Source organism: Teleopsis dalmanni, chromosome 1 (assembly GCF_002237135.1).
Source record: "Teleopsis dalmanni isolate 2A chromosome 1, ASM223713v2, whole genome shotgun sequence".
Lineage (NCBI taxonomy): Eukaryota > Metazoa > Arthropoda > Insecta > Diptera > Diopsidae > Teleopsis > Teleopsis dalmanni.
In genome coordinates this window covers 98,924,136-98,937,670 of record NC_051846.1, presented here as the reverse complement: position 1 = coordinate 98,937,670, position 13,535 = coordinate 98,924,136, and the positions used below count along the sequence as shown (strand labels likewise).

The 13,535-nt window shown below is 29.6% G+C and overlaps 2 protein-coding genes across 2 annotated transcripts in view; both read left to right on the top strand.

The window, feature by feature from the left end:
* LOC119661875 overlaps positions 1-6,215 on the top strand; it is a 9,821-nt gene extending 3,606 nt beyond the window's left edge. The window contains exons 2-6 of the mRNA XM_038071383.1: positions 427-757; positions 817-4,106; positions 4,165-4,376; positions 5,627-5,867; positions 5,928-6,215. Of these exons, the coding sequence (XP_037927311.1) occupies positions 427-757; positions 817-4,106; positions 4,165-4,376; positions 5,627-5,867; positions 5,928-6,120 (4,267 nt within the window). The 3' untranslated portion in view covers positions 6,121-6,215. The remainder of the gene's footprint in view (positions 1-426; positions 758-816; positions 4,107-4,164; positions 4,377-5,626; positions 5,868-5,927) is intronic.
* Positions 6,216-12,327: 6,112 nt separating this feature from the next.
* The window catches only part of LOC119661865 (rab5 GDP/GTP exchange factor-like), a 16,346-nt gene continuing 15,138 nt past the window's right edge, over positions 12,328-13,535 (top strand). The window contains exons 1-4 of the mRNA XM_038071373.1: positions 12,328-12,596; positions 12,666-12,935; positions 13,015-13,330; positions 13,386-13,533. Coding sequence (XP_037927301.1) covers positions 12,458-12,596; positions 12,666-12,935; positions 13,015-13,330; positions 13,386-13,533 — 873 coding nt within the window. The 5' untranslated portion in view covers positions 12,328-12,457. The remainder of the gene's footprint in view (positions 12,597-12,665; positions 12,936-13,014; positions 13,331-13,385; positions 13,534-13,535) is intronic.

Genomic DNA, 13,535 nt, shown 5'->3' with positions numbered 1-13,535 from the left:
CAATTAATTATATTTTTAAAACACAAATGAAATTCATAAAACCCCAATTTCTTGCATATTACTTTTATTTTTGGAACAACATCATGATTGGTTATTAAAGGAAAACCCTATTTCAGTACATAAAAAAATGGTAAGAATTCAAAGAAAAATTTTTTACAAATTAGTGGACTTGTAGTAAAAATGTACAAAATAATTTGCTTAGAATTTTATTTTATAAACTAAAAATCTGTATTAATAAAAATGCTCTTCTATTGCATACACAGTGATTTTTAAGTTTTTAGTTAAAGGTTTTTTATTTGAATCTTTATATAACTAAAGTTAGTAGTAAAGTGTGCTCGATGTGTTTAGCATTTATTCATGTATTGTAAATAACTGTATTTAATAATATCCATTCATATTTAAATTTATTAATTTATTAATTTTTAGTGCACCAAAAAAATCAAATGCTTGGATTAGTAGCAGTAAACTTAGTTGCCGAGGTAGCTTATCACCTGGACCACTCGAAGCTGTATTCTTTGGACCACAAGTCGTAGGTCCAACAAAATGTAGTGGAGGTCCTGCAGGTCGTCTTGTTCAATCGAGACAAATACACCATGAAATCTGTAGTCTCTTATTAGGTGCAATTGAGAACTTAAAAATAACGTTAAATGAATTTAGCACTGTTTTATCGCCAAGTATGAACAATCAGATAGGTTCTCCACCTTTAAAAGATAATGACACAAATGAAAGATTGCAGCAATTAACAGAACAAGCAAAGGCAAGTTACTCATATAACAGTAGTCTATTTTTCGTATTCTTAATTAAATTATTATTTAGATGCATGACTCTGAAGAGGACTTTGCAACACGTGCAAATTCGGATATAGCACAGTTGTGCGCGGAAAGTATTCTACACTGGAGGCGTGTACTACTTGCTTCAACACAGCCTGCTATACATACTTTATTGTCAAAGAAACATCATATTTTGCGCATACGGCGTTTCGCTGAGGGTTTCTTTGTAACTGAAAATCCTCGACATTCGGCTGCTGGTTGTTATGATAACAATTATCAAAATTACATAGCAATTGCTGAAATGGCGAGACGCAGTCGTTATATGCAATCGTTACCACCTTTGCCAGTGCATTGTACTCCGATCGACGGTGATACTAACTCGTTGCCTTTAATTTTTGAGGATCGATATGTGGAGACCCCGAATTACTTACGCAGGCGTACAGGCAGTGATCCCAATCTAAATATTTACGAATGTGACAATGGTCTAACGCATAAAAAAGGAACATCGACTGGTCACATCTTACTGCATGATAAAACGTATTCCATAAATAGTCTAAATGGTCGCAGCAGCAGCGCTGGCGCTAAGGAATGCTCCTGTGGTATTAACTATGAAAATCAAAACAACACACAACCACCACCCGGTGTCCTAACACCACGTTTTACTTTAGGCGGTGAAATACTGCAAGCTAGTCTCACCATAGCGCCTGCTGCTGTTAATAAATCTGTTAGTGTTGGTATGAATCAACGTCAAATGTCTAGACATTCAGTGACTGGTTTACTCGACGAAATGAATTGTCAATCAGACCATACTAATGCCTACGCTATCAGTAGTGTTACATTACCCACAAGACACAGTAAGTCTTTGGATCAGTTAGACGGAGCTATGCATAGTGTGCCAACAATGCGTACTCAAAGCCAAACCCAAAATTTATGTAAGGAAATAAGAAAATTTGAAGAGATCAATTATATGCATTTCAATGGAAATAATTGCGACAGTGCAAATAGCCTTTCTATAGCAACAACACCTGGTAGTTGTAGCACTCGTAAGCCCAAGGTACAGGCAGAGGATTTAATGAGAAACATTTCTGAGGTAAGACAGAAGTATAAGAATTCAGAAGAGACTTTTAACTGCAGACATCCAGTGAACGGCGCTACCACAGATTCTTCAAATTCTAAAATCAATAACCACAATAAAAACATTGGCGGCACACTAAATAGGCAGCCTGAACATACGCGCGCCGGAAAATTTGATTATTTGCATGAAATTAAGCTTCTTAATCCACCTAAGCCAAATACTCAACTCGCACAAGGTAGTAATTATTACAATTCTCTGCCGAAAAGTGTTGTAAATGGTTGTATTCCTCCGAGAAATTCTTATCCACCGATACCATCGAAGAAATCAAACAATGTTTTGGAGAACAATAAAATGAATAATACAAAAATGGCCCTAAATGGAGTACAGCAGAATACAATACCACGTAGTAACTCCACGCAGGCTTTACGGCTTAACCGTTCAATCGATATGGAATTGAACTCTTCAACAATTCCACGTTCAGTGGAAATTGCTCGTGTAAGAGTGTCCGATCTAAAAGAAATGCTTAAGAATGGTACACTTAGAAAGGAATCAAGCAGCTCGGAAAGTGATATACCAAGTAAATTGCAAAAGGCAAGCGCTGATCATAAATTACTCTCATCTGCTAGTGTACCATTTCGTTTAGAATTTTATAATAGCACAAGTACTGAACAGAATACAAGTGGTTTTAGTGAGTCCTTGCCGAATCTAGCACCGCCACCAGAATTTGATTCACGTTTAGACAAAAAAGAAAATGTACTCAGTAACTCCACGTCTTCACTTAGCGAAGAAAGTGGCTGGGTTTCAAGTAGACGCAGCTCATGTGCTCCATCCAGCCCAGAAACGATTACAAATGGTAGTAGTAAGCCAAGACAGACAAATATCGTCGGTATGGAAACTAAATTAAATGGTGAGCAACTGCGTCTTAAATTACAAAAACTATTAGAACAACAAAATAAAACGAAAAAACAAAGGCAAGCAAACTCTGCAGCACATCAACGTAAAAATCTTGCAAATCTAGATGTACCCATTCACAAAAAAGTATCGACAGTAACGCTTAAGCTTAAATCGGAGAGTACCAAAGCATACTTAGAGCATAGAAAACATTTACGTAATCTGCCAACAAGTGAGTCTACCGAAGTAGAGGACTTGGAGAAACCTAAACCACATCGACGAGATAGAAATCGTCATCATAAATCAGAGAAATCAAAATCTGATTTTGATTTAACCAACATAAAAGAGGCTATGCCAATAGAAAGTGTGCGTGTACCACCTCCACAACAATTTCAGGATGATCTTTTGCCACCTGATGAATTTAGAGATCCACCAGTTCAAACAATAAATGATATTACAACGACTAAAAATGCGAAACACAACGAAGTTAAAAGTATTTCAACTAAATCACAAACACCAAAACCTAGACTTAAATTAAACAAAAGTTGCTCCATTAGTCCAAAATCAACAACAAAGGCCACAGCCAAAAAACCTGCCGAAATTTACAATGTCGAAACAATTTCTGTGGCATCTGTGCAACCAACCCAGCCCCCATTGAAGGAAATACCACAACAACAAAATGTTCCAATAAGACAACCAATAGGCGCCATAGACAACCCGGTTTATCATATTTACGAATCTCTCAAACCAATCGCCACACCAGCAATTTTCACAAATAAACCTGTACTGAAATCCCATAGCATTATGGAACTGAAACGTAGCAAAGAAATATTAAATTACAATTATCAAAATGGAAACACAGTGATGATGAACAACAGTAAAACCAATGGTCACCATCACTTTGATGGGACACCAAATGGTCACAGCAACGCTAACTCAATAGAATGCACCGAGGATGAAGATAAGGAGAATTCAGATACATTAAAAATGATTATACGCAGTGATAGTCAAAAATCAAATAGCTCTAAGTCAAAGCGAAAAGGACACGATAATAACATATCCTTATTGGAATTTGAAAAATATCGAGAAGAGTTTCGTAAGCAAATAAAATTTAACGGTGGCATTTACTCGGATTTTGTCAAGTTAGCTTCAGAACTGCCATACTTTTATATAAGTGACGAATATCGCGCTTTTTCTCCAAATGGCATGCATTTAATTATCTGTGTTCATGGACTTGACGGAAATTCCGCAGATTTACGCTTAGTTCGCACGTATCTGGAATTAGGATTGCCAGGCATTAATTTAGAATTTCTGATGTCGGAACGAAATCAAGGCGATACATTTTCAGATTTTGATACAATGACTGATAGGTTATTTCATTAATATTTGCAAAGATATATTAATACTTATTCATTATTTATATTCTAGACTTGTAGCTGAAATACTATATCATATAGAGACATGTGGGCTTAATCCAACACGTATTTCATTCGTTGCACACTCTTTGGGAACAATAATCGTGCGTAGCGCTTTAGCACGACCACAAATGAGACCACTACTGCCACGCCTTCATACTTTTTTATCACTATCTGGACCACATTTGGGCACACTTTATAACACGAGTGGACTAGTCAATATGGGTAAGAAAAAACATCTAATATATAAAAATGTAAAAATTGTGTTTTGCCTTCAACAGTAAATTAGTCAGAATAATATTTATATATCTTATTTAGACTATAAAGAGCAAAGTAAGAATTTACCAAGTACATATACATATAAGCAATTGTACGAGTATATGTACAAATGTCACCTACCCTACTAAGTGGTGTTGCCAATACTTGATAATAAAAACTAAATCTACAGCAAGAACTAAATGTTGTTCTTAACTATAACCCATATGTAATCCATATGTATGTATAGGTATATGAATGAGCACTACTTCCACAGATCTCCATATAGAAGGAATATCTTCTGCTCAAAAAGTACTCGGATTTTGTAAATGCAATACACAAATTTAAATTTTATTCCAAATTTATTTTACTTCCTTCAAAATATGCTCTTTCTGAAGCGAAACACATATGCCAACGCTTAACTCAATCCTCCATACACTTTTCATAGGCCCGTGAAGATATGGCTTTTAGTTCCTTCAGCAAATTCTCTTTTACCGATTCAATCGACTTAAAACGCTTATAACGAAGGGGCAATTTGAGTTTCGGGAACAGGAAAAAGTCGCACGGATCCAGATCTGGCGAATATGGTGCCTGAGCGATGACAATGGTGCCGTATTTGGTCAAAAAATCGCGTACAACAAGAATTTTCCATAGTAAAAATCGCTAAATGCACTTGAGGTAGTCTCACATTAACAGCTGCTGTAAACAAACTAATTGACAGATAGAGCTCAAATTTGTATCATATGTCAAGAAAGGGTGTACCAACATAACAAAAAAAATTTTTTTGAAAAAGGTGTATTACTTAAGGAGAAGTTAACAAACAACAAAATCCGGATACTTTTTGAGCAGAAGGTATAACTGTGATTTTAAGTACTGCTAAAACAGTAACCGGAATAAAAGATTTAAAAGCGAAGGTATTAATATCTCTCGATGCATTCTAGGATTTCTGTTGTTTCCAAATAAAAACAATTTTTAATTTAAATGTTTTTTATATACTATTCTAATTATAGAAATTATAAAATACCGAGGATAGAGGTTAAGTTCCATTTTCTGTACTGTGTAATTTAATAATAATAGTGAATAAAACTGTACCAAAAACCTATTATTAGACAATAAATATTATTATGTTAAATAAACAATGATATTAATTATTCTGAAATAATAATATAATAATATTTTATGAAAACAAATTGTTAGTAAATCTATATCTTTATTTTTAGGTATGTGGTTTATGCAAAAATGGAAGAAATCTGGTTCATTGCTGCAATTGTGTATGCGAGACACTCCTGATATTAGGAACAGTTTTCTATATCGTCTTAGTCAACGCAGTACGTTACATCACTTTAAGAATATATTACTTTGCGGATCTAGTCAAGATCGTTATGTGCCTGCACATTCAGCTCGTCTAGAATTGTGTAAGGCGGCTATACGGGATAATTCTAATCTTGGGACCGTATACAGGTCTATTATTAAATTTTGCAATTATTTCAAATAATTTTAATAAAACTATTATTTTATTAGGGAAATGGTACACAATATAGTTGCACCCATATTGGCGCGTCCTGGACTGAAATTAGCGCGCTTTGATGTACATCACGCACTTCCTCATACAGCAAATACGCTCATCGGTAGAGCAGCGCACATTGCTGTACTGGACTCGGAATTATTTATTGAAAAATTTTTATTAATTGCAGGATTAAAGTATTTTAGTTAGCACATTTAAGACATGCACATAGGAATTAAGAAACTTAAGGAATTTATTTCGTATTTATTAAAATACTCTTTTTGTATCTATACTACAAAATGGAACTGAGAGATACACATATGTAACATGATTGATTGTAGTATGAATAGTTTATTTATACATAATAATTGGTTTTGCTAATTCTAAAGATATTTTAGTTGAATTAACAAAATAGAAGATATCTATAAAGACATTGATTTCACATCTCTTTATATACTTTATATATTTAGTCTCTCTGTTTATTGTTAGTTTGTGTTATGGTTAGCATAACCTTTTGACAGGGTACTTTAAATTAAATTTCTGGAATTTTTTCTATATTTATTTCTAAGTCGAATCGTGAATTGTATTTCTATATTAAAAATATTATTTAATCAAATATTAAAATTAGTTATATATATTAATCGATTATATATAATGATGAAACAAGGAATTTTTTAAAAAATTTAACTGTAGTGTAATTAATTATAATGCCAGATTTACTTATAAATATTAAGTAGCAAAAAAAAATATTGTTAAAAATCGAATTAATTTATCAAATCAAAGAAGAAGTTTAATCAAAAGAAGATCAAAACTAAATCAAAAATATTAACAGTTTTAATAAACTTTATTGATTTTATTTACCAACGGAATCAAACCAAAGACAAATGTTTAAACTCAACGTTTTATACAAAAGACTTTAAGTAGAAATTAGAATTTTAAAACTTAACTTAAAAATGATTAAAAAATGTTAAAATCAAGCAAAATACAAAATAAATTTAGTAAAATGTTGCAATGGTAAAAATTTTATATGTATGTATTTAGAGAGAAAAATATAAAGCAATATACAGAAATTGGTTCTATATAAAACGATATATAATGATAAATCGGAAAATAATTAGAATGGCTTTTGCATTATAAAACATAAAAGTATATATACAAGTGCAGAACTAAAAATGCAATAAGATAATTTAAATATAGTTATATAGAATTTTATAATTAGAAACGCATAGACATCGATATTAGTGTACACATCTACAGATGAATACATTCCTTGAGGAATAAAATTATGTCTCTTTGATGGTCGATCTTTTACTAGGTTCAAGCTGATCTTGACTTATAATAAATTTTACAATTATTTTTCGAAATAGATAATCAATTTAATTTAATAAACTTGACATAAACAAAACGTAACTGAAACATTTAATTTCGTTGCTTTTAATTTTTTTTTTAATACATTTTGATTTTTTTCTTTTTTATTTTTTATATTCTTTATTTATTTTTTTTATATATATTTTTTTGTCCGGCTATAGGTCACTTTTTATTAAATAATTCAACGTTTGTTTAATATTTTTTAATATATTTATATTTCGATTCTCCTTGGGAGTCATCATCAGGATAACGATCTAACATAAATTAATATTAATAAAACTATCTCTACGTTTTTTGTTTTTATTCTATACACAATCCAATTCATTCTATACGTGAACCAATTCATCCTTAACAAAGCAATTGACTAATTTATTAAACTAATTAAATAAGTTTAAAGCAAAGTTTAAGTACAATCCATCGTTATATTTGTAATAACTAAGGGTAATCAGACGTACTCATTATTTTAGTAAGTCGGTAAAGTGATTAAATATATGGGTATATTTATTTTTGTGAAATTACATTACGCAGTTAACCAATTACCTAGGCATTATGTCGGATATTGTCTACGGTAGTGTAGCGAAAAATTTAAATTTAAATTGAAATGGAAAGTATTTGAAAATATACTAAATTGAGAAATATTGATATAAACCAAAACTTAAAAAAAAGTTTTAATTAGTTTGGATTAATAAAAAAAGAATAAACTAAATGCATTTCACGTATATAACATATAACGTATATAAAAGTAAGATATCTGCATGAGTTATATTGACTAACTTATTAATTTATTGGATTTCAGTTCAAATTAACTTATTCTACTATAAAAAGTTGAAATTTAATTAATCTATTCTCAAAATATTTCCTACCAAAATTAAAATACCCGTAGGGTTGTTGCAGATAAGACATATATGTTACTACCATATATAGAATTTATATAGAAAGACAATGAAGTTAATAAATCGATAAAAGATGTTAATGAAAGAAAGAAAAATATATAGTATAGATATCACTGAATTAAAAATTTTTAAGCGTTGAAGAATGAAAATCCTACTAAGTAACGCAATAAACCTAGGTGAACTGTATGTTATATATCAATTTTATTACATAAAGTTTTAAAATGTTAACCACTACGGGAGAGAATTTTATTAAATTTTGAGACTTGTTACTATTTTAACTAACAGAAATAATTAATAACAATTTATAAAGATGTTCCTGGTTAGGTCAGATTAGGTTATACCGGCCACCCAAAGGGGATTCACTTAGGCCTATTGGCTCATTGTGCTACCGTATATTGGAAAAACTCCTGGTTAGGTCAGATTAGCCCATTGTGCTACCACACAAAAAAACTCAGAGTTTAAAACCACCTCGAACGTTTGGCGAAGCTTAAAATCTTGTTAAGTGGAAGGTCTTGAAGTTGATCAAGATTCTCAAAGAAGGGATTCTCAAAGAAATATTGATTAAACAATCACAAATCACAAGAATTTGATTACCTATTGATTGGTTAAATAATCGCAAATCACAAAAATTTGATTACATCTTCAAAATATAACGATTTAGAAATGTTTAAAAGTCATTTCGATATGCTATTCGTACAAAAATAAGTAAAGACTAGAATACTTATTTATAATTTCCAAACAATTTATTAAATATTTGTCCACAAAATAATGATCTTACTTATTTTAAGTACATCAATTAATATATAAAGATAAGCGATACTAAACAATACTAGAGCAATTGAACTTTGTTCATTGTAGGTATGAATTTTAAAACGATTTTAGTATTTAATGGCATCAAACCATATCTATATTAATATCTTCATTAATATCGAACACTCCATGCATTCCTAAAATATGAAAAAAAATTTTACGGTCTCCTTTACAGTTAGGCATAAATAATTATATATATATACCATTTAATACTGACATTTTGAATTCCTTACGAAGGATTAATAGCTCTTTTTTTCTGTTTTATCGTATATATACTATTCGTTCTGAGGTATAGATAATACAGTGTTTCCTACTAAATAAAAGGTTTAATCAAGTGATATAAATCGGAACTAAAGGACACGTTTGAAACTATCTTAAATATTATATTTTTGATTAGTGCGATCAGATAAGTTGGTCCCACTATTGACTTTTAAACTTTATGAAATCATAACCTCGTGTATAAAAACATACAATTGTAGATCCAATTGAAATTAGTTCCCTATTCACTAAAAGGTCGCGATCTATATACTATAGCACTCAATGGTTTATATTTAATATTAACATAAGATGCGTTGAATTTCTCGTTTTTATGACAGACCTTATTCGATTTCATAGCTTACTTTCGTGATGTATGCGCTTTGAAACCACATTCGAAAAAAAATTGTTTGTTTGTTTTTCTTAATTTTATCGTCTCTTTAGCACTAGATATATCAAGATGAAACATCATGTTTTATTATCAAAAATTATTGCCAAAATTTTTATCTCAACTTTTTTGAAAAGGGTACCCAACAAAATTGTCAAAAAATTGTAGGGGTAGCCTGTAGGTAATGTTAATCGCTAAAAATTTTTTTTAATTCCCCCAGCCCCCTTAACCACATAATGGTTTCATAAATGATATATATGTTACTAGCACTCAGAAATATATTTTATTGGTGATATAGTTTATTCAATGTCAAAGCTTCTATATCTTTATAAAACATCTAAAAACTGTCACTGGAATTCGAAATCGTATTTAAGCGAATAATTATAATTTTTTTAAAATATATATGTTATATTAATATTGAATTTTTTTTTGTTACATAAATATTAGTTATATACATAAATTGTTAATATCTATCAAAGAGAACTGTGTACAATGAATTATTAGATTGCCTGTGCGAATAAAGTTAGCTTTCGTAAATTGAAATTGTAGGATTCAAAATTTAAAGCTATCAGAGACGGTATCGGGTTGTCAATTAAATAGTTTTTGTTGTTGTTGTTGTAGGCACAAGATTCTGAATGTATGTAAAAAAGTTTTTCTAATTTATACCCAATGTTTTGAAATCTATTGACGTAAATATTGCGATTTAAATGCTATTCTGTTATATTTAGTAAATGTTTTAAAAAAAAAGACTTTTAAATTGTTCAAAATAATTTTAGTAATTTTTCTAAAAAATTTTAAAATGATATTGTGTTTTTGCTTTTTACTTAATTATTTCATTTTATAAATAAATAAAATCTAATTGTGTATTTGCCGTCCTAAACTTTTATTTTAAATATACATATTATAAAAATGTTAAAAATTTTAAAAATTAAAGGTAATTAACTTCAAAATAAACGAGAGTAAAAAAATTACTCTTCAAATTCCAAATCAATAATATTGGTTTTACAAGTTACATACAATACACTAATACATATAACAGTTTAAAAGCACTTTCAATATAAGAATATTTATAAAAAAATTAATAGATATACAAAATAGAAAACAAATATTAACGATTACCATTATAAAAAATTCGTCCATTCAAAGCCCATACTTTATATTTAAAAAAAATATATACAAATTATAATTATAATTTCATATATTTTTATATGTAATTACAGATACTATTGATTTTTGGACATTTATTTAATTTGCAAAAATTTTAATTATTATTTTGCATATTACATCTAAAATTTTAATCAACTTTAGTTGTTAATTAAAATTTCAAATTTTAAAAACGATAACAGAAATGTTTTTAAAATGTTCTTGTTATCTTAAAGGTAAAAAATAAATAATTTTTTAATAAAAAATGTATCTTATAGTGTTTAAAAACTGTTAATAAATCGATCTTTTAAAAATATAAAAACTTTAATTAATTAAAAAAAATAATTTTGTTTTACAAAAAAAACTTTCAAAGAAATGTTGAAAATCTCATTTTGATTTTATTAAAAAAAAAATTCGAATAAAAGATAAAAAAAGCTTTAAACCAATTTTAAATAATATTTAGCAAAAGTAAGTAAATTTTTCTAAAATGATTCGTATGGAAATATTTATTATTAAAGGAATTCTTTTTGATCATATTCTCAGATTCCTTTTTACATTTTAACCTTTAATTAATAATGAGTTAAGGACGTATGCAAGTTAGGCTAAGTTGATGCTAAACCAAATGGGAAATTTTTTGCACTGCACACATTTAGCCATGTATCAACACGTATCGACACATCACTACATTATCGGCACAACTTAGAATTTCCTTCATTTAGAACGCAACTTAGCCTAACTCGCACACGTCCTAATCAATACTTATATTTATAAATTTTCTAATATCTAAATTAGATCTGTTGCAAACTGAGAACGTAACACAAATAAAATGCCAAATTACGCTCTTTACATAGAACAGCTTTGTGTGAAATCTGGTGAGAACACTAGTATCATAAGCAAAACCTCCTAAATGAGACAGTGTGAATGTGCTAATAGAATGTGTTTCAGTTGGAATGTTTCCAAATGAATATAACAATCAAATGAAATCCCATAACAAAAAGAGCTGTTAAAAAGCATTAGCAATAGCACTTCTTTGAACGTGTGCTCAATAATCCAACATTGCAAAAACGCATTCGAACCGACGTACCAAGATTATGAACTGTCCTGTTGTTTTATTATGGCCGTTTGCGAGTTAGACTAAATTGATAATAAATTGAGGGAAATAGTAAATTACATCAGTATGGCAGCAAATGTTGGTATTTACCAGAATTTCGAGTAGGGTATATTAGATAAAAATTAAGTAAATTAGGAGTTACCATTGTGAAAATTTTATAAGATGTTTTTAAATAAATAAATAAATTTCAAAACTTTCAACCAAAAATAATAAATAACTACAATAAATAAATAAATAAATATTTACATAAGTACAGTGCAAAAAATCCCTAGGAAATTTCAATTTACTTTACCTCAATTTACTTGAATTCGTACACGGCCATTATAACACAATTTGATTTTAGTTTTTTATAAGTCCGGCAACACTCATCTTAAAGAAAATGTGGATCACAACAAAAGCTGAAAATTCTATTGTGAACATCCCACAAATCAATATATTAATCATTTTATTGCAAGAAAAAGTTGTTGCGAAAATAATTGGTAGAAAGCTATAAAATATTAAAAGCAATTTAAAGTGCCAAAACGTAGAAATTTATTAACTATAATTAAAATAAATTAATATATAGTAAGCAATTAAAGTATGACTTCTCGAGTACCACAACTGCGATTAAGTGCCAGCGCGTTAAAATGTAAACAGGGCTGTGGCTTTTATGGAAATTCTCAATTCGAGGGACTTTGCTCAAAATGCTTTCGTGAACGTAACGACAAGAAGAAAAAACGTATGATCTTTCTTTATTAATTATTTACAATATATAGAATACTATAATATAATTTGATTTTGTTATTAGAAAATTTACTGTCGAGTTCAACAGCATTTAGAATCGATCCAAATTTACCAAAAACAAGTGATGGAAGTGTGAATAGCAGCCTTGTAGCTGGACGTTTATCTCCCAAAAATTTGCTAAATCGCTCGCCATCGAAAAAACAAGATGAAGCCACCAGTAGTAGTGGAACATCCAATAAAAAGAAATCATTAGTACCCTATAGTGCTATTATACAAAAAACACTACAATCAACAACGCAAAAAACTAGAAAACACAAAAATGAAGAACAACAGAGTAAGAAATTTATTTATTGATAATTATTTCATTAAAGAATTGATTCATGTAAGAATTATTATTATTTTTTTCTAAATAGCTGTTATTCAAGACAAACCGCATATACCGGACGCAACGGAGAAGCAATTTATTTTACAATTCAAACAGTTACGTGTTCCCGATGATGGAAAACGTGTGCTCAAAGATGAAGTACAACGATTAGATGGAACTATACGTAGTTATATGAATAGCAATGCCAATAAAAATGTTGAGGAACTTTCCGAATTGGTGCAAAATGCATATACAAAATTTGCTGATACTGTGCATAATAATCAGATATTTCAAATAGCTACCAATGAGGATCGTGAAAGTGCCATCGATTTTTTTGAAAAGGCTGTAATGACACAAAATCACAAGTAAACGTAAATGTTTTCAATTTTTAAGCCTTTAAATATATATTTTTTCGTATAGATTTTTGTTTAGTCCTTACTTTACGACAGATGAAGAAAAAGATGCTGAAATACAAAGGCGTATACGACAATTAAGTTGGATCACTGCAAAACATTTAGCTTGTAGTATCGATGAGGTAAACGCGGAATCTCGTGATTTGGTCTATAATGC